The sequence below is a fragment of the Gracilinanus agilis genome, chromosome 1 (genome assembly GCF_016433145.1).
Source record: "Gracilinanus agilis isolate LMUSP501 chromosome 1, AgileGrace, whole genome shotgun sequence".
Taxonomy (NCBI): Eukaryota; Metazoa; Chordata; class Mammalia; order Didelphimorphia; family Didelphidae; genus Gracilinanus; species Gracilinanus agilis.
In genome coordinates this window covers 338,642,289-338,663,985 of record NC_058130.1, presented here as the reverse complement: position 1 = coordinate 338,663,985, position 21,697 = coordinate 338,642,289, and the positions used below count along the sequence as shown (strand labels likewise).

The 21,697-nt window shown below is 36.2% G+C and overlaps 2 protein-coding genes across 4 annotated transcripts in view; one reads left to right on the top strand and one right to left on the bottom strand.

The window, feature by feature from the left end:
* Window positions 1–7,510: 7,510 nt before the first annotated feature.
* Window positions 7,511–14,278, bottom strand: NSA2 (NSA2 ribosome biogenesis factor). The gene is made up of 6 exons (XM_044657697.1): window positions 14,123–14,278; window positions 12,511–12,698; window positions 12,255–12,405; window positions 11,426–11,605; window positions 9,944–10,136; window positions 7,511–7,944 (listed from the first exon to the last, which is right to left on the bottom strand). The coding sequence occupies exons 1-6, from the start codon at window positions 14,123–14,125 to the stop codon at window positions 7,877–7,879; spliced, it is 783 nt and encodes a 260-aa protein (XP_044513632.1). The 5' UTR covers window positions 14,126–14,278; the 3' UTR covers window positions 7,511–7,876.
* Window positions 14,279–17,752: 3,474 nt separating this feature from the next.
* Window positions 17,753–21,697, top strand: part of GFM2 (GTP dependent ribosome recycling factor mitochondrial 2) — a 47,189-nt gene continuing 43,244 nt past the window's right edge. For all 3 annotated transcript variants that reach the window (XM_044657696.1, XM_044657694.1, XM_044657695.1), the window contains exons 1-2: window positions 17,753–17,821; window positions 20,971–21,055. In XM_044657696.1, the coding sequence (XP_044513631.1) occupies window positions 17,756–17,821; window positions 20,971–21,055 (151 nt within the window). In that variant the 5' untranslated portion in view covers window positions 17,753–17,755. The remainder of the gene's footprint in view (window positions 17,822–20,970; window positions 21,056–21,697) is intronic.

Genomic DNA, 21,697 nt, shown 5'->3' with positions numbered 1-21,697 from the left:
ATTTGCATTTCTCTAATTAGTAGAGCATTTTTATATGATGTTAAAATATATTTGAAGCATACTTTTTAAAAAGTTGGAAACATATCTACCCAAACACATTCAGGAACTATATTAACCCAATGATAAAATACTTAGAATGTAAGGTGTTTTTTTTTTAAAGTATTTTAATCTATACTCAGTGTATTGGTTCTAAGGCAGAAGAGCAGTAAGGGTGAGGCAGTGGGGGTTAAATAACTTACCCAGGATCACACAGCTAGGAAGTATTTTGAGGTCAAATTTGAATCCAGAACCTCTCCATCTTCAGGCCTGGCTCTATCCACTGGGCCACTCTGATAAAATAGTTTTTGAAGGTATAAATCTAGACCTAAAAAATACTAATTGTTTATGGACAAAGTATGTCAACATACACAAATTTTTGCTTATTAACATTTATTTAAAATTTTTGATTTCCAAATACTTTCCATCGAGAAGGCAAGCAATATGACACCCATGATACATGTTCAGTCATGCAAAACAACACTTCCATATTAGCCAGGTGAGCATTCTGAGTGTACAAATACAAAGTTAATTTCGGTGACTTATTAATTTTTTTCTTATCTCTGTGGTTTCCATAGGTGGATTGATATTTTAGATAATCCACCATGTATAATTATCTGACATTTCTTTTCAGAACTCTCATCTCACATTAACAGCTGTTAATTTCAATTGAAATGATAATTTCAATAATTTCAAATGAAATTTTAGAATTCTAAAGCATAACAATAAGATCCTTCCTCTTACCTCTCTTCCAAATTTGCAAATTATTTTGAGGGAACTACTATTTTCCCAGTTACTGAAGTTTACAATTTCACAGTAACCTAGATAACTTCCCTCTTACAAACCCCATCCTATCCCATATTTAAGTCAAAGTTGACAACTTTGTAGCTTAATTAGATCTCTGTTAAGATCCTTTCTCCACCACCACTCTCAAAAATCTCTTTAACTTCATGTAACCCTCTGGTGGTTCTAGGGCTCAGTTCATATTCCTGAATTCAAATCTGATCTCAAGACAACTTAGTAGCTGGATGACTGGGCAAGTCACTTAACCCTGGTTGCCTCATTTTCCTTATCTGTATGTAGAATGGGTTACAGAAGGAAATGGCAAATCACTTTCAATATCTTTGCCAAGGAAACCCCAAATAGGAATAATAAGTTGGACACAACTGAACAACAAGCTTTGTAGGTTCTTCCTATAAAATATCTTTGATGATCATCCTCCCTTCAAACAAATATCCTGCTAGTCACTTTTTGGAGAGGACTGTAGTTTCCTTGCTTTCAATCTCTTTGTTGGCTAATTCTGCTAGTTTTCCATAGTTGCCAACAATAATTGACTTGCTCAAAAGCATTCAGTGGCTCCCTGTTCCTTTTTTTTTTTTTTAAACCTGAATAAGAAGCTATAGTGAGGCAACAACATTTACCCAAACTGATATTGACATCTTTTCTCCACATTATAGCTTTGTTGAGTGTTCTTGGGCATTGAGAGGGCGAGAGACTTGTCCAGAGTTACTCAAAACAGTAAGAGGTGACCTTTGAATCCAGTTTGTCCCAATCCAAGCATCCATTATACAAAAACTAGTCTGGAAGTTAAGGCCTCACACAGTCTGGCATCTGCTTAATGTGTTCTAGCCTTACTTCACATTACTCCCCTTTACTCACAATTAATAATTACTCAACTAGCTGTGGCCTAGGCCATTTGTCTCTTTGTTTCCTACCCAGCTGTAGGTCTTTGGATTTCTCCACTATGTCCCCAGCTGGGTAAAAGGCTGTCTTGCGTGCTTATAATATACTTTTCACCTCTCATAAGCCTTAGTTTCATTTAAGACTTGATTTAAATATATGGACACGACAGCTTAATCACAAATACTTAGTAAAAGAAAATCCTTGACCCCAGTTAGGAATAGGGGCAGCATAGTATAGGCAGGTAAAACTTTTGGGTTGTATGGATCAGGTATCCCTTCTCTCACTGTATGAAATACTTCTGAGTATGAGGTGCAAAATCAGCTTTTAAAATTAAAAAAATTGATTTTTCTCCACCCTCACTTTCTATCCCCCTTAATTTTTAAAAAGGAGAGTGAAATGTTTAAATATGTGTAGTAAAATAAATTCTCATTGACCATATCCAAAAATGACTCATTTCTTTGTCTTGTTCTACAAATGGAGATCATCACTTCACTGCCAGAACACACCTTGCTTCATTATTAGCCCTGTAATTGGACATTTTATAGATTTTTTTTAAGAAAAATTATTCCCCCCAAACCCATTACATGTAAAAAGTTACCAACATTTTGAAAAGAATTTTGAGTCAAATTTTCTCCCCCCTTCTCTGCAGCTGCCAAGATGGTAAGCAGTCTCAAAGAGATTCCAGACCATAATTCTTTCAAAGTTGCTGTTATAAAAATTGTTCAGTTGGATGCTACAAAATCATTTTAGAATAACCATGGTTCTACTTTTCAGTAGTGCATTTGGAGTGGGGAGGTATTCTCTCCTTTTCAAGAATCTTGCTTGAAATAACTGAAAATATGATAATTTTATGGGATTGTGTATCCCTGTTGAATTTCATCATCTTATTTTGGAGGAAGTCCCAAGGTTCTAGGCCATAGAGTAACATCTTTTTTAATGTGATATTAATAGACTTTGTTATAAGATTTTTTCAACCAAATTAATTAGATTTCTTGTTTTTATGTAACTTCATTTCTAAATATATTACTCCTTCACCACCATCCACTAAACTGTTCTTGTAACAATTTTTAAAATGAGGGTAAAAACGTTTCAGAAAAGCCACCTAGCACATTAATTGTGTTCGACCATATACATTGTACACACACCCATAGTAAGTACCTCACTTCTACAAAAAGCAAAGGAGAGGCACTGCAAGCCAAGGTTTTTGTATTTGATGTTTTTGCTTAAGTGCTTTTCTTTATCACAAGAGGTCCCCATGTGAGGAGTGAGGGGTGGGAAACAACTTATTTAAAGATCAAAAGCATTAATAGAATATGTTTTGTGAAAAAAATACCCACAAAAGAAAGAAAAAAACTATTAACACTTTATGCCTCTACTCACATTATTTTGTAAACCTATACTCTAGCTTTTGATCTAATCATTCATCTGCAATTGCTCTCAAAAATTATGGATGATCTTAGGCTTTTCTCAATCCTCACCCTTTTTAACCAATCTGTAGTATTGGAGAATACTGACCACTCTCTCATCCTACTTTAGTCTCCCCTGACAGGATTTTCTTTTGCTACTCTCTCTGTACTTCTGTCTGATGCCTCCTTTTCAGTCTTTTCCAAATCATTATCCATATTTCCTGTGGCCTCTTCCCACGCCTTCACCTCCACCTCCTTTCTCTCCATTTGTGGATTCGTCTATCATCTCTCTGTAGATGACTCCCAGGAACTAGTCCTAGTTTCTCTCCAGAGTTCTAGTCCTCTATCACCAGCTGCTGGTTGGACATTTTGTATTTGATTTTCTGGAGGATTCTCAGACTCAGCAAGATATGACCTTTCCTCCCAAACTCCTCTGGGGAACTTGCCTATTTCTGCCCAAAGTGGAAAGGTTCAAGCCTTTTCTTCACTCCTTGACATTCCATACTGAACCAAATGTCAAGCATTATTGATTTTTGATTCCTTAATAACTATTCTTTTTCCAGGCCCATGGCCGCTACTATAGTTCAGGTTCTTATCACTTCTTGCTTGGACTATTTCAGTAGTTTCTAATTGGTCTTCCTGCTCAAAGTATTCTCACTCTTCAACCCATCCTTCAGAGCTCCCAAAGATATTTTTCCTAAAGTATAGTAGGTTTACACGTTCATGATCTGATTCCAACCTACTTTCTCAGGTTTATAATACATCACTCCCTTTCATATATTTAACAGTCCAGCCAAACTTACCTTCTTATTGCTCTTCACATTTGCCATTTAATCTCCTATCCCTATGCCTTTTTGCACAGGCCTAGTCTCTTCCCCATGCGTCGGTGACCTGCTCTCCAAGGCACAGCTCAACTGCTATGGGGTGTTTCCATGTCCCTGTTCCCCTGCCCCTGCTATTACTTCACTATTTCATGATCTAAGAAACTGCTGTGATTGTTTCAGTGTTTGGTCTAAGGTTCATAGAAACTGTAATACTTTTCTATTTGGAATATTAGGATTAGTATTTAGAACAGCAAGTCTCAGACTTTCTCAGTGAGGGAGCTGGTAATAATACTGGTGATGCTTGCTATAGGACAGGTATTTAATTGATAATGTTCACTATAGAAGAGGTATATGCTTTAACACATGGCTAATTGAGGCCTCTTTCTCCCCTTGTTAGGATCTTGAGGTATTGCAAATTTAATAGAGGTAACTTACGTTTATATATAGAATATCAAGGGGAAAAGCCATTAACTACTAGACCTTTCCAGGCCACATTTGAAAGACTAATAATCCAAGGCTATTCTAACAATTTAGAAGTGACCAATATCCTAAACCTCTACAGTTGCATTGACTTCTTGCTTTCTCCTCTGAAATAAGCTAATAAGGACATCACCATATTTCACCAAATGTAACTTTTAAAATAGCTGTGCCCAAATAGCTCCACAGCACCTAAGATCTTCCCCTTTGTTAACTCATTTTGAATAAACTGGTAAACAATCCAGTGCCATGCTATCATCCCATTGTGCCCCAAACAATTTGGAAGTGGATGTGATAACACAAGTCAGGGATGGAACTTTGTCAGAGATGGAACTTTTCTTCTACAAAAGGGGAGAAGTATTTTAGGAGGTACCACACCCTTTCCCCTTATGGAACAGATGTGTAGGACTACAGTATCCACTTCTCCATTCTGCTGAAAAGAATATCCCCACGTCTCTCCATCTGCCTCCTAACCATCGTTAGATTTTCATGTGAACATTTACACCTCAGAAATTGGTATATGCTGCACATCAAGACTTGGTTTATTGTTTTGTTGATTGTGCCAGTGGTTCCCAAACTTTTTTGGCCTACCGCCCCCTTTCCAGAAAAAATATTACTTAGCCCCCTGAAAATTAATTTTTAAAAAATTTTAATAGCAATTAATAAGAAAGATAAAGGCACTTGTGGCCATCACTGCCTCCCTGGATTGCTGCAGCACCCACCAGGGGGCGGTGGCGCCCACTTTGGGAATCACTGGTGTAGACTTAAGTGATGAAGAAAATGTTAAGATTGCAGATTAAGGTGTATCAAACTAGTTCCCCTTCCTAGAGAACCTGCTAGTTAAAACATTTTATCAGCTAGTAGGTATGTTTCTTTTTCTGACTCTAGTGTAGATACTGGATTACCACATAATTGCTCATTTGGAGAGGTGTTGAAATGGTTAGGATAAAACTGATCGCACTTCATTTCAAAACTCAAACTCAGAGCTTTTATTCCATTTGTAGTGAATAGCCATAATTTACCCCCCTTTCCCCAAATTACCTTGTATTTATTTTGCATATACCACTAGAGTCTCAGTTTGTTTTCTACTTGGACTGGACTCCCATTTAATTTTTAACATGTTGGAGACATAAAGTGTGGTAGAATTTTATTCCTTGGTACCAATTTTTAAAAAACCCTTATCTTCTGTCTTGGAATCAGTTCTAAGACAGAAAGGACTAGGCAATTTAGGTTAAGGAACTTGCTCAGGGTTACCCAGCTAGAAAGTGTCTAAGGCCATATTTGAACCCAGGTCTCCCATCTCCAGGCCTGATCCTCTATCCACTGTGCTATACCTAACTGCCTCTTTTAGCACATTTAAGACATCTGGAAAAAAGGGATGTCACAGAACTATTTTCTAATTTTATCCTTTCTCCCTATTTTTTCCCTAAAAGGCCACAAAACCAAGGCTCAAGATGTTCTTCCTTGAGGGTGGCTTCCTGGTCACCTTAGGACATACAAGGCCTACCAGCCAGCCCCTTCAGATTTTGTGGTTGGTTGACTTGTAAAGTCAGTTGCATCTCCACACTCTGCCCTGCTGACCAGATCTGTTTGATCTACCGTAGCTAAATGTTATTGTATCTTTGTCGAAATATTCTTTTCTATTTTAGAACCAAGTAAATCTTTTTCTAACTATTGAATGGACTACAGTTGTCTCATATTGTTTGAACAGGAGCCTAAACTGAACCTGAGGAATGCTCCAATGGGGGAGGATATGAAATGCCTGGAATAAATCATGGTCATTTCTACGCAAATAAGGGAACAAAGAAGTATTGCTTATACATCTGTCTACTTTTCTACTTCTAAAAAGATTTACATGCAACTCAAGAGCATTCTTGACAAATATATTAGAAGAGAATAAGCCAGCTTCCACAAATGTTATCTTACAACAGACTATATTTTTATTCTCATGGAGCTAGCTAAAAGGTTTAGAGAATCCTGCTGTGCTTAAAGTATATGTTGATTTAATTAATTTGGGTGAAATTGAGAAATTATAGAATTAATTTTGCTACCTCTTCATCTGCCACAAACATTGATATAAAAGCTGCATTTAGTCTTTTGCAAGTATTCATTATAAACTCTGCTATTAAGATGACCAAGCAAGCATCCCATAAAATTTTTCTTGTTGCCATTAATGGACAATGAATCCAATTCATTTGCTTATAATCTTTAGGTATGGCTTCCGTTCACTAGTTTCGTTGAGAGCAACAAAGTGAAGATGAATGTGGCTTGGGTCATCCATTTAGCATTTTGGGGTGGTCAATGGATGATAATCTCATGTTTAAAATACCAACAGCTGTTTATAGATGGTGTTTCTTTGCCTCTTCTTCCTCGCTTCCAAACTGAGGGATTTTAATGGGTTGTCATAGGTAAATAATATATTAGCCTTCTCCTAGGGATGAGCTTCCATGCACTCACTTCAGTTGGTCTTTCAAAGAAAGCTTCTTCCTAGGGCTGTACCAAAGAACCTGCCACAACTTGTTCCGTAGGAGTGGCTTTCAAGAACACAGGGTCACTTCCACACCACTGAACTTGTGGATGGCTCATGAATTAAGGTATTATAAATGTAAGCTTTTGTAAAGCAGTTAATTATTGAGAAGATACTAAGTCTTCATTGCTCTATTGTTTCTGAGTGTTCTGGTCCCCAGGTTGCCCTGACAGAGCAATGAATTAATAAAATGAAAAGAATTAGGAGCAGGTGCATTGTCTTTTGTCCTATGAGGTTTTTTCTTTGTAGCAGGGATGAATCTATACATCTTAACCCCTTTCCTGCCTCCTTAGCTTATACCTCATGATATGGTCTGCAAACCAGGAAAAAAGAAAAAAAAGCTAACTGGTCACTTGATTTTCATCCTTTCAATTATCTTTTAAGTCAGACTTGATATAAGATAAAAAAAAATAGTATCAATTTAATTTTAATTAACCTCTTATTCTCCCTAATTATCCATTGATTTAGATTGGCCTTAAAACTGTCCTTTTTTCCATTGGAGTCTTTAAGAGTTCAGAAAAACACTGACAAAATGAAGACAAATAACACGCTCCTTCTGAGAGGATTTCACTGTATTCAGCAGTAGTCAGTTTTACAAGCTTTTTTTTTTAATTACCATATCAAAATGCAAAAATGTCACATAAAAAAGGTGTCTCATCTTTCTTTTCTCTAGAAATTGTGCTCAATTATCAATAAAAGTATTTAAACTTCAAATTAACCTCCAATCAAAAACCCAATGTATATAACTGAGTCTTTTTTAATAGCCAATATACAATATAATAAATAGAATTTACTTAAAAGAACAGTAGACCTCATTTATAATCATATTTGGTGGAATATTATGATCTGTAACTGTTCACCCTATTATTTCTTGATATAGAGTCTTTAATAATTAGCAAAAATGTAGAATTCCATTTGATCAATCAAACAAGCAAGACAGCATTTATGCATCCATCATTTTCTGGATTGTTGGTAACCTGTGCGTACTTTCCTTAAAAAGAAAAAAAAAGTGAGGAAGAATTAGTAATATCTAATAAATCATTAAGGGGAGCTTGGTGGTACAGTGGATAGAATACTGGGCCTAGAATCATAAAGGCTCATCTTCCTAAATTTAAATCTGACCTCATAGACACATACTAGCTTTGAGACCCTGGTCTCCTCATTTATAAAATGAACTAGAGAAGAGAATGGCAAACCATTCTAGTATCTTTGTTAAGAAAACCCTAAATGAGGTCACAGAGTCAGACACAACTTAAAATGACTAAATAATAACACATAAATGACTAACTCTAGTCTTTAATATAAAAGCTTTTTTTAGTTATAGCCTAAATATTCAAATGTAATGACCAAATAAGGCATGAACTTAAAACCTCAAAACTTTTGGGAGCAATCTATTCCTTCAAAATAGCAGATACTTACAAATAAATTAGCAAGAGAGCACAAGTTAGTTTTAATGAATGAATAAACAACATTAATTTATACTATGTGCTAGGCATTTTAAAAAGAGAAATGTTCCTGGAAGTTTGTTTTTTAAAGCAAATTAAGTTTTACAAATTGTATGGTAATGTGAAACAAAGCCCACTTTTAAAAAACTATCCAATGTTATATCATATTCTAAATAATTAAAGGTTGTGAGTTATCCAAGGAGGAATGGAGATCCCTCATAGATTTCAACTCATTTAGTGTTATAAAATATCAATCACATAAAGGAGGTAGGAGGAAAGAAAGTGGTTGGGTCATGTAGCAAGAGCAAGGGATAATGAATTGATAGCCTGCATGTTCAGTTCATACCCATTGAAGTCAAGAGATTGAACTTGCTAGGATGTTGGAAAGCCTTTATAGCTGAAAGTACATCGACAAAAGCATCACAGCACCGGTGGCCTGGGTTAGACTGCTATTGTATCATTACAGGGTAATATCATAATCTATCAAAATAATAGATCTATCTAGATGTTAAGATTTAGAATGTCTACTTATATTACATTTATGCTTTCCTCACAGCAACCCTGTGAGGTATATGGTAGAAATATCTCTCTTTTGCAGATTAAGGAAGTTGAAGCTCAAAGAAACTGACTATACCACAGTCAGGATTTAAATCCAGGCCATCCAAAGTAATCACTACCAAACCATTATGCCTTTTTAGTTACAAAATATGAGCATAAAGCTTTTTGTTATAATAGCTTAGAAAGAACATGCTTCTTGGACTAACTTAGAAATAATCGGGGTGATGAGAGGAGAGCAAAGTAGAAAGCTTACTTTTCCCTTCTAGGTCCATGATACTTTTCCTTTTGTTAATAAACAAAACAAGTACTGATCTAGATATTTCAAGTTTTTATGCTGACTTCATAAAAAATTTAGTTATATTTATGATTAGATGATTAACACTTGTTCTTTCTAAAATATTTGTTTAATAAGTATTTAATCAAGTTTTTTTTTTAATTAAGGAAATGTCTTATTTTTGGCAATCATTTACCTCTGGTAAATACATTCCCATGTAGCTATAATATTATTGAAAAAAAATTAAGTCATTGCTTTTTTTTTTTTTAAACCCTTGTACTTTGGTGTATTGTCTCATAGGTGGAAGATTGGTAAGGGTGGGCAATGGGGGTCAAGTGACTTGCCCAGGGTCACACAGCTGGGAAGTGGCTGAGGCCAGGTTTGAACCTAGGACCTCCTGTCTCTAGGCCTGACTCTCACTCCACTGAGCTACCCAGCTGCCCCCTAAGTCGTTGCTTTTGAATAGTACCTTATACCAAGAAACCTTTTTTGCTGAGCTGCTGAACTTAGAATATGAACACAATTTTTATAGAAAAGGAATTCATTAGTCTTCTTTGTGGATGTGATACAAATTTGATAAAAATCAAATCCACTCTGGTGAGCAATGAAAAAAACCACATACTAGCTGCTGCTTTTAAAAAATGTCAGATTTTATATGATTATATTCAATTCACAGATCACTAGCAATGGTCAATATCATGAATCATACTTACCCCAGATAACTTTGCCTCCTTGTGTCACAAGGCCCAGCTCACTCACATTCACCTCAATGACAGTACCTTTGGTAATGACACCCAAAGTTGTATATAGTGGGGATGAGGGATTCTTCTTCACACCAAGTATGGGTAGGCAAAAAGTGGCTTTAAGTTCAGGGTGAGTTACATGAGCCTTCTTAAAACGCAAACCCTATTAAAAATAAAAGTGTAAGTTGCTAATTTCTAACTACCTAAATTATTTTTGCAACATTTGTTAGTCAAAGATTGTAGAGGTAATAAAACCCAGATAAATAAAGAGCATATTCTCACAAAGCTGCCCACCCCAAAAATGTTTTTCTTTTGTCCCAGATGCAGCAAACTATCAGAAATTTGTTAGAAAGCTATATCAAATGAAGGACTATCTATGAGATAGTTTAGAAAGATATAAAAATCAGCACCTATAGTTACAATGTACTTTTCTCTCTTCTACATATAAAAAGGTATCAGTCAAGTATTCTTTATATCACACTTAAAAGATAAGAATTATGCTTGCCCATTGCCTGTTGCCCTACTAATATGTCTGGGAGAGATAATAGCCTAGTTGGTATACATTAGCAGAGTGAAATGTGTCATCTCTGCAGCTATCTAATAATATAGTTATCTAATAATAGGCCATATAATTAGTTAACATACCAAACTGGCTTTCTCCCATTATTTATGCTGGGGAAAATTAGGCTAAAAATGCAATTTCAAGGATTACAATTCATCAACCTACTTATTCTTTTATAGTAATCTTACATCTTTTAAAAAACATGTTAAAACTTATAAAAGTCGTCTCTCTGTTATTTATATTAAATGTTTCTTGTAAAAGAGTGGTTTAGAATTTTATAGTGACTAATTTCAGGAATGTAATCTGCAATAGAGAAGCGAAACAGACTCCTAGAAAGGTTGAGTTGCTAAATAATTTATTTAAATTATAGAACTATGGTTTTTTTCTTATTAATTCAAACAAGATTTTGCTTCCTAAGGGCCACTAAGGACAAAGAAATTTAAACAGATACTGTAAAAAACCCAACCACCCCATTTATTATCTTCTTTACCTTAATCTTATTTTTCTGGGGTTCCATTACTTTATACAATCCTGGAACAATGGCATCGATCTTCTTTAATTTTTGTAAAGATATTTTACCAATTATATGTAATAACAATTTTCCACATAAGTTTTCTGAAGTTATGATCCAAACTGTCTCCTCCCCTCTCTCCTTTCCCCCTTCTCAGAGTTGGTAAGCAATTTGATCTGGATTATGCATGTATTATCATACAAAACATTTCCATATTGTTCATTTTTGTAAGAGAATACTCATGTAAAACCAAAACTCCAAAATAAAAAACCAAACAAACTAAAGTAAAAAATTGTATGCTTTGATTTACATCCTGACTCAACAGTTCTTTCTAATGGCATCAATCTTTTAAGTCAGGAAATTTTTGCAAATGACTTACCATTGGTCTAATAAATCTTTCATATTTTGGTGGTTTTCGAGTAAAGCCATCCCCAACAAAGCAGACTTTAGTAACCATTCTCTTCCAAGCCTTCTTCTTCCTCTTTCCTGTACGAATAACCTTTAACACTTCTGTTTCTCCCTGGGCACGAACCTTTGGCAAGGGCACTTCCCATTTACCCTAAAAGGATACATACAAACCACAGTTAACAAAACAGACTTTTGATCCAAATGCTAATTAAAATAAGTTTATACAGTTACTTGAAGTTTACTTTTTAAACAGAATTATTCATTCTCTCCTCAATAATTCTTTGAAGCAGGTAATAAATATATTCCCATTTTACAGATGAGGAAAGATTCAAGGACCTGGACAAAAGTCATGTGGTCAGTAAATCATAAAAGCAGGAGGCCAGTCTTTTGCTTCCAAACCTCACCCCAACTCCACCAAAACACAACAATTCACTGGTTTTCCCAGTCAATTTGTTCTTATCTCCCAAAAGCTACACATTTTTACCATAATAGAAAGGTCAATTGCAGTTCAATTAACAGACTTTTATCTAAGGATTAGTCTGTCAGAGACTGAAGAAACTCATCACTAAGTTGGCCATACAAACTCTCAAAGACTATCCAACTGCACTGGCATAGGAATATGAACAGAATAATTATCTTTTAAGAAAGGATTGGGTCCTTCTAACTAACCATTTTGCTTCAAATCAACCTGAAAAACTATAAAATATGCCTTATTAACTTTGACAAAACTAGACATGAATATTTCTCATAAAAGCATTTAAAGAAAAAAAAAGGATATCCTAAGAAATACCATTACTTACAGCTTTCTCTTTTCGTTTTTGTTTAATCATGTTGGAAAGGACTTTGGCTCGGGATTGACCTTCTCTGTCCAGCAGATATGCAGGCACTGCTCCTTGGGGAGTTTTTTCATCATTCTTTCGCTTGGTATTTCTCTTTTCATGCATCTTGATACTACATAAAAAGTGCAGAAAAAAAATCGACTCAAATTATTATCCTTCAAAAGTTAACCCAATATTTGGTAATTACAAATATAGCAAATAAATGGAATATACTCACGTCTTTTTCATTTGAATCTTCTCAGCATGACGTTGTTTATGGTAAAGTTTGGCCTTTAGACCTATCATTTTCTTTGCTTTCTTTGAACGTTCATGAGCCTCACGGCTTTCCTTCTTTCTCTTTTTCTCATGGTAATCCAAGCGGTAGCCATACCGCTTTCGGTGTAACTCTATGTACTCGTTCTGTGGCTATAAGACACAGAAGGTATAAAATACTTTTAAAAAGCATCTATTTAAACAATAACCTCCCAAATAAATAAGCTAAGAAAAAAATCTACCCTAGCTGAAAGCTATTACTTATATTTGCAAATAAATTGTAGTATTTAAATCCACACATTCCTGCGCCAAGACAAAATGAGTTATTTTTTACATAGGATACTATCAGGGAATGCTTCTTTAGTCTCTCAACACATCATGTTTCATAAAAGTAATTAGCAAATACCATGTTGATTCAAGAGAGATCAAAATAAACTCATTTTATGGACAGGAGAGATGCTCAAAACTTAAATTAATATGCTGTCATGAATAAAATGGGAAACTACAGCCAGAGAAATGTAACCTGATGGTTACTTAATACCTTTTATTTTCCATTTAAGGAAGAAAAATGGAGCTAGAATCTTAAAACTCCTGAATTTTGAACTTCCACGAATAATTCTGATGCAGTTATCAAAGGCTTGTTTCATGAGAATAAAGCAGGTAGGTCACTAAGAAGTGAGTTTTCTAGCTCAGGGAATTTGAATGGAGATTTGACACTAAGTAAGAATATCTCTGACCATCAGTCTCTTCATTTTTTCCACCACAACCATCCTCACCTTTTCCCTGGGCTGACTGTTCTCTATCCAGTCTTTTCCCTCTACCGTCCATCCTCCACACAGCTACCAAATTAATATTCCCAGTAGTCTGAGCAAGATTTATCTACTCAAGAAGCTCCAGTGGCTTCCTGTTGCTTCTTAGATAAAACATAAAACCCCTATTAGGCATTAAAGCCCTGTAACAATCGGGGTCCGAAAGATTTTTGCTGCTCACACGTTCCTCCGATTACAGTATTGCATATACCAACCAACCTGAGCTACAAGACATTCAATGTCTAGCCTCCGAGTCTACACAGGCTCAGGCTCTCCCTCCTCATTTCCGCTTTTTGGAACCGTAGGCTCCCTTCAAGGCTCAGCTCTGGTACCGCATTCCGAAACAAATCGCTCCATTTTATTGGGCTTAGATCCTATATTTATTTATGTACATCCCTGCCCTGCCCTATGTAAAGCTTAAGCTCCGAAAGTGTAGGGATGGTATCTCAAGCCTATCTTTGTATTCCCAGAGCCCAGCACTATACCAGAAACACAGGAAGCGTTTAATAAGGGCCGGTAGTCTTAATCTTACTCTTCAATTCTAAGAACATTCAGGGAGGATCGGGGAAAAGAGGGTGGAAGGGACCCAGGGCTCATGCGGACCTCTTCCCTTCCTCCCCATTTCCAGATAAACAAGGCTCGGTCCGACCTCACCCCCTACGGAGGTGGGAAGGAAGGGGTCTCTGCTCCTCACCACACTTCACAGGTGACCCATGCAAGGGCTCTACCCACTCCTTTGGACTCTTCTAAAGGTCTCGACCCGCTTACCATGACGACGGCTGTGTGCCAGTCAAGAGGCCGCTGAAATTGCTCCCAAAACTAAGACCCTCCAACGATAACTAACGAATTTCCACGAGTCGGAAAAGAAAAGGGTTTCTCTTTAATAAAACGCCCGAGTCCAACTCGAGGCCTCGACACTTCTGTTCCGCTTCGTTCCGCCTTCCCTCTCCCAGTGCTTATTTAGCACCGGAGGGAGGCCGGGCGGAAGTCGCTGGCGGCCACATTTGGCTGTTGCGCCGCCATGGCCGGAGATGGAGTACTGACTTCCGGCTTTTGACACGAGTAGAACTGGGGAAACGTTTCCTGGATTGTCTAGTGGAGTGTTTGTACTGGCGGCTGACCGATTCCCAGTCCCGCGGAGCGTTGGCTCCGAGGGGTGACTGTCTCTCAGGTGGGTCCCTGGGGTCTCTCTCCAGAAGAGAACGTAGGACCTAGTGGTAGATTCACAGAGTCCACTTTTGTGTCCGCTCTGATATTATAAGCACTGAGGGCAGAAACCCGGGTACCAGGCCGGCTCCGAGTTTTGCATCTCCCCCCACACCCTATAAGTCCCATAATAAATGTGCAGATTGATAATGAATGAATGAAATTGAGTAAGAGTAGTTGCTTTCCCTGAATTAGTCAACCAGCAAATATTATGCACTTGCTGTGTGCCAGGCATTGTGCTAGGTGCTGGGGCTGCTAGGACTGAGTGAAAGGAATCCCCATTCACAACGGGCTTACATTCCAGTGAGAGAGACCACATGCACATGAAAGATGATATGCAACAGAAATATAAAGTCACTAAATACATATATGAGCGAAGTGGTTATGCAAGATGGTTTGAGAGGAAGGGCACCAACTGTTGGACTGTAGGGGCAGAGTCTGGAAAGTTTTAATGATGAAGGTGATGCCAAAATTTCATCCATCTTAAACAGAAGAACTCTGAGGCAAAGGGAGGGAGAAAGTGGATTACAGGCATGGGGCAGGTTTAGTGCAAAAGCCTGGGGATGGGAGATGGACTGTTGTGGGTGAGGAGCAGAGAAAAGCCCAATTTGGCCAAATTCGGGGAATAATTGTCAGTGAGGCAGGAAGGATAGGTTATAACTTTCTTTACCTGCCAAATAATTTATATTTATTTGATTCTTGAAACAATAGGAAATAACTAGAGTTGAGTTTTCGCCCTTTAGATTGTGAAGTGCTTGGAAACAAGGACTTTTTGCCTTTCCATATCCAGTGTTTAGTTTACCACAGTGCTAGGCACATAGTAGGAGCTTAATAAATGCTTCTTGACCTGAGTAAGGAGTCACATAGCTCATTCTTTTTTTTTTAACTCAAAAGGTGGTGACAGCAGCTCAAAGGTAGTTAGACACCAAAAATGTTTCAGGAGGATATTCTAGATGCAAAAGGCTGCTGACAGAATGGGCAGACACTGCCATGGAAAATAATTTATTTCTCAAGATATGCTGAGGGAATTTGGACTCTAAAGTGCTGAGATCATGGCATATGACTTAAATATATTTTTATCTTTATCACCTTTAGAAAATAGAACAGAATTCAATCAGGATGCTAATAGATGAAAATAAAGAAAAATAAATAATAGGTTTGGTCCATAGTCAATCAAGAAAGTAAATGTTTTTCAGGGTATATTGACTTTCAGACCATTTGGAGTGGAAGATACAGTACTATCTGTAATAAACTGCCTTCTAGTGGCCTAAAAAAAGCAGTGCACATGGGGAAAAAAAATGACAACTATCCAGGAGACCATTCGTATTGCAAATGTTTCTGGTTTTATTACATTAATTCTTTTTTTTAATTCAAAGATATTTTATTTTCCCAATTACCCGTAATAACACTTTTCAACATGCGTTTTCCAAAATTATAAGTTCCAAATTGTCTCCCTTTCTCCTTTCCCTTTCTCCTCTCAGAGACCTTAAGCAATTTGATCTGGGTTGTACATATATTATTATGCGAAATATACTTCCATATTGGTCATTGTTGTAAAAGAATACTCATATAAAACAAAAAACCCCAAATAAAACTGTAAATAAACTAATGTGAAAGATAGTATGCTTTGATCTACATCTGACTCCCAACAATTCTTTCTGTGGAGGTGGATAGCTTTCTTTGTCATAAGTCCCTCAGAATTGTCCCTGATCATTGTATTGCTGAGAGTAGCTAAGTGTTTCAGGGTTGATGATTATGCAATATTGCTGTTACTGTGCACAATTATTTACACCAATTCTTAACCTACATTCGAGCTTGTCTTATTCTTTCTCTTCAAATTTCAGAAGCTATGGTTTAGTTGATTTATAGTGTGTGATTTGAAGTATAATGCAATTTAATTAATTCTGTATTCTAAGTTCTATTCTAAATATAAGCCACTGGATAAAAAGATAAAAAAAATTTTTTTAAGAACCCACCACATTATCTGTCCTCAGAATTTACCTTTTTTTGAGGAATGCAATAATTTTGATCATTACAGAAAACATATATAGGCAAAGTAAATGCAAAGTAAGTTTGGGAAGAGGCACCAAACTCTTGAAATTGGGAAAGACCTCATGGTATTTGAACTGCACCTTAAAAGGAGTTAGGGATTCCAAGAGAGAAAGATGAGAAAGCAGCACATTCCAGGCATAGGGGACAACCCATACAGAGGCAAAACCAATAATATTGTGTTAATGGAACAGCTGGTAGATCAGTTTGACCCAACAGAGTATGGGAAGGGAAGTAATGTACGTTCAGAACATGGGTTGGAGTCAGAGTGTGAGGGGCTTTAAATGCCAAATAGAAGCTTGTATTTTGTTCTAGATGTAGTAGAGAGTTGCTGAACTTATATATTGAGCAAGGGAGTGGTATGATTAGACCTGTGCTCTAGGAATACTAATTTACCAGATATGTGGAACAGGGATTGTAGAAGGATGAAACTGGAGGCAGGGAGGACAATTAGAAAGCCATTGTGAAAAGCGGAAGGGACTGATGGCTTTAGTGGAGATATAACCAATAAGACTTTGGTTTCTTATGGAGGATAAATAGAATGAAAAGTTGAGTATGCCTTAGAGCATGAGCTTGAATGACTAGAAGGATGGTTATACTCAAGAAAAAGAAAGAAATGTTAACACTTGTATGAGTTTTCTTCCAATTTTTTTCATATTCATACATAACACTTGAATCCTAGTTATCAGTTTCTTATTTCTTTTAGTACTTCATTCAGAGATAGGGAAGTAATTTGATTATAAAGGTTAGAAAATAACCTATTTAGTGTATATGGTATTCTACATATGTATGGAATTCTAACATATTTTCATGAATATTTTGGCTATTATTTTTTCTTCAGCCTAAATTATTTTACCATGTTTTAGTTAGAGCACCAGCCTCTACTTTTAAGATTTTGTTGCAGATGAGGCATTTAATTTTTGAGGATGAGGAGGGAATGTCTAATCTAAGAACTAAATATATGTTTTCTCATTTTTAGATAGAAATTTGATTTTCTAATTAAATTTTTGTTAAGAAAAATTATTTTCCTTATTCAGCAAAATACCTAAATATCACCATGTCTAAATTCTGTAATTTAAGTATGAAAACTTAATTCTATCATTGTGTTCTTTTATTTTTCAGTGAATGACTATAGTAAATAGGACCATGATGTTGACAAAATTAAGGAAATTTATAGTGAATCATCAGAAAATTTCCAGTTTGCATGTTGATGTAAGTTTTTACCATTCTAAATATTTGCTTTTAAATATTTATATAACATCATAGAATTAAAGCTGGAAAGGGACCTTAGAGGCCATCTAGACCAACCTTCTTTTTGAAAATGAAGAACTGAAGTCCAAAGAAGTTAAGTATTGTATATAAAAAATTTAGTTCGTAATTCTTGTTTAATCATCTGATTCTTTGTGTCCCCATTTGAGGCTTTCTTGGTAAAGATAATGGAGTGGTTTTTTCCATTTTTCCTTCTCCAGCTTATTTTACAGAAGAAGAAACTGAGGCAAACAGCGTTAAGTGACTTGCCCTGGGTCACACAGGACCAAATTTGAATTCAGGACTCCATGCTTGGCACTCTATTCACTGTCCTATCTTGGTCCCTCATATACAATTTAGGACTTGCACCAAAATTACTTAAAATGTTTTTACACACACATCCCAGAGTATCAAATTTACTGCCTAGATAGTGATGGCATCTTATTGTACTACAGAATACTTTAAGGACTGTCATATAAAAAAAAGGCTTTAAAGCAAAATTAGGTTAATTATTAAAATTTACTAAATAGCTGAAATAGACTTATATAGCAAAATTGTAACTTTGTGGAACACAGAAAGAACAATTGTATGGACTGTGTAAGAAGCAAGGCAAGCCAGGCATTTTGGAACTGTGAGAGATGGAACATGGAAGGAGGAGATGAGAGTGACAGTTGGGCTGAAGCAAGGACTTCTGGGAACTGAACACTTAAGCTTTGGGGTTACAGCCCAGGAGGGAGATATTTTTTGAGGGCTCTGGGACCCACAAAGTGAAATCTGGAGAGTTTCCTGAGACCTTCAGTGAAGATTGATCATATCACTTGATTTCTGATCACACTGGAAATATACAACAACAGTTTCTTCAGTTTGGCTAGGGGTGTCTGGACTTCTGTGGGGAGCTAATCTCTAGGACCCACAGATATTGCCTTGGCCCTTGTCCTTCATTATCCTCTTTAGTTTAGTAACAGTTTTAGCTATTGGAGTACTATTTGGGGATTGGTTCAGAGAAGCTGTGAATTTGGGGATCACAGAAGAACCTATGGTTACCCTACACAGTGAAGGACTGAGAAGGGATTTAGGGAATACTCTGAGAACCCCATCATATTTCCCTTGATTATTTTGTTCCTATAATAAATCCTAAAAGCTTGATTCAGTCATATCAGAGTGAACTCAATTGGTGGGAAGCAGAATGAGCGGATTGAGGGAAGAAGGAAAGCAGACCTCCAGACCTCCATTTTTAAACCTGATTCCAGTTGGGGATTTCTAGGGGAGGCTTCAGTGTACACTGCCTGGCATGAACATCTGATTGGGGTCACACTTGTTTCCTCTGGAGGAGAAGACATTCTTTTAACTTCTCTACCCCAGCAGGAATGTCCAGGGATCCCCATTTTTCCAAGAAACCCCATTTTGTCTCCTAGTAAGGAGGGGTGACTGAGGGAGAAGAGGCCTTTAAACATCAACCTAAGGGGTTAACCACTACACCCCAATCCTGATCACCCTCCTTCTTACAACTGTATTCATATTGAGCTAGGATGTTGATTTAATTTGCTTCCCTTATTAGGATGTGAGGTTTTCCATATGGAAGAAACTCTTATTTGAGAATAATTGGTGATCATTGGCTTGATGTATAGGCTGTGATAGCATTCAGTGAATATTTTAACTTTCTGCCAGTTGAACCATTTTTAAAAACTCAGAATCTAGTTATGCCTTGACTGTTTCAAAATCTTTTCAGTTTTCTTTTCTTCCCTCAAATCATCAGGACATTCTGAAAAGAGTTTATTTTTATTTTCTCCTTGAGGTAATAATTAGTTAAAAGCTTAGTCAGAGTTTCCTTCTTAGATTAGTTGTGGAATCATAAATTTAGAGTGAAAAGGAGATCTTGGAAACTCCAAGTTCTTCATTTTATAGACAAGACAACTGAGTTTCAGAGAGATTAAATGACTTGCCCAAGATCACACTTCAGATAATTTTTGGATTTAAACCCAGGTCTTCTGACTTTAAGTCCTGCTTCCTCTGTATTAACTGGTCTTGTGTTCAAACTTATCTCTGTTACTTACCACTATTGTGACCTGGAACAAGACACTTCAGCTAGTTTTTACTTTCTTTCTGCCCTGAGGAGGTTATTTTTTTTCCTTGTGTGGTAACAATTCATTTCATAGAAGAAATTTCATCCTTGAATTCATTTTCAGACTATCTTTTTAGAATAACTCACTAGTTTCATTCATAGAAGAATTTTATTTATTTGCTTATTAGCTTTGGTCTTGATCCATTCACAAAAAAAATTCCCAAGTCCCTTAACTTCTTTGATCTATAGTTATCTATTAAATGAAGGATGTGGACTAGCTGGTCTCTAAGGGCTCTTCTTGCTCTTTGATTTTATGACTTAAAATAAAAATACCATAGAAGATACTGAGATGTGTTCCAAGATATTAGAAAAGGGAACTTATGGTACAAATGTGCCATTAAACATTAGCTAAAATTCGATAAAATATGCTGGCAAACTTTAATATACATTTAGGGAGTCTTGGGACTGAAAAAAATGCAATTAATATTGTAGGACAGTGATGCCACACTTAAAAACAGATCCCAGAGCTGGATGTTGACTTACAAAACCACAAATTAACACTATGTTGTATTTAAAAAATAATTAAGCATTTCACAATTATGTTTTAATCTGGTTTAGAAGGAACTTGGCCAGTTCTGTTAAAGGTGTCTGGGATGTTCTAGACCCTAGAAGAAGCTAGTGAAGATATGTCATAGGTTTCTTTACTAGCAGTGATACCCAATAATCTATTGACAGCTATAGTCAGTCCAATTCCCCTTCTTTCCCTCATACTCCCCAGAATTATCCTTCCCAGGACATATTTAACCTTCCTTTCTCTAAGTCACTGTAAAAGACAATATGAGGTTTATCTTCTACCTCAGCTTCTTCACTTGTAGTGATTTTATATTGTCAATTTCAGAAAGGTTAGGAGTCCTTTATTATAGGATTTAATAGAAATGTGAAGGACTAGATTGTCCCCAGGCAAAACATGAAAAAGAAAATACAAAGGAAAGTTTGCTTTTTTTAAAGTGTGTTTCAATAAAACTAACTTCTAATATTTTTTTTTCCTCAGCATATGTGTTCTTGTAGATCAAGAGTGTTTTTAAATGGACTAATAACACGCGTTTTTCTTGGAAGAAATTATAATTCCTTACCAGGTATGGATTTTGATTACATCTCACTTTGTATTAACTTTTTTCTACTTTTTACATTTCTCTCCTACTTTTGTGAAGTCCTTGAGAGCAGGTACTATGTTTTATTTTACTCCTTTTATCTCCCTTACCCAATAACATAGTGCTCTGTATATAACAGGTGTTCCAGAAATGTTTGTTGACAATGAAGTATATAGCCCTGCTTAGGTTCAGGTGTAGGGTGACTTCTGAGGGCCTTTCAAACTTTGAGGTAATTATTCTTGTACTTATTACCAAAAATGAGCCCTTTCTTTTCAGGAAAGATATTTTTAATTTATTATTCCATGCCTTGAGATCATAGAGTTAGTAGTGGGTAGACAAAAAGTTCTAAAGAAAAACAGGGGAAGGGATACTCTAGGAAGAAAGCTGTGATCTCCTTTGCCTGGGAATCTCAGAGAAATCAAAAGAGTTAGGGAATGTAAATATAACCAAATGAATCTTTGAGATCTGCTGATAAATTTCTGTCTACCAGGAGAATAGACATGCTATAAAATATTAACTTCTTTTTCTTAAGACAAGTAACCTTTATACTCTTCCAGGCATATTGCTACTTAAACCTAAAGAAATAGGGTAAATGACTTCTGTTAGTTGGAGACTATACTAATATTA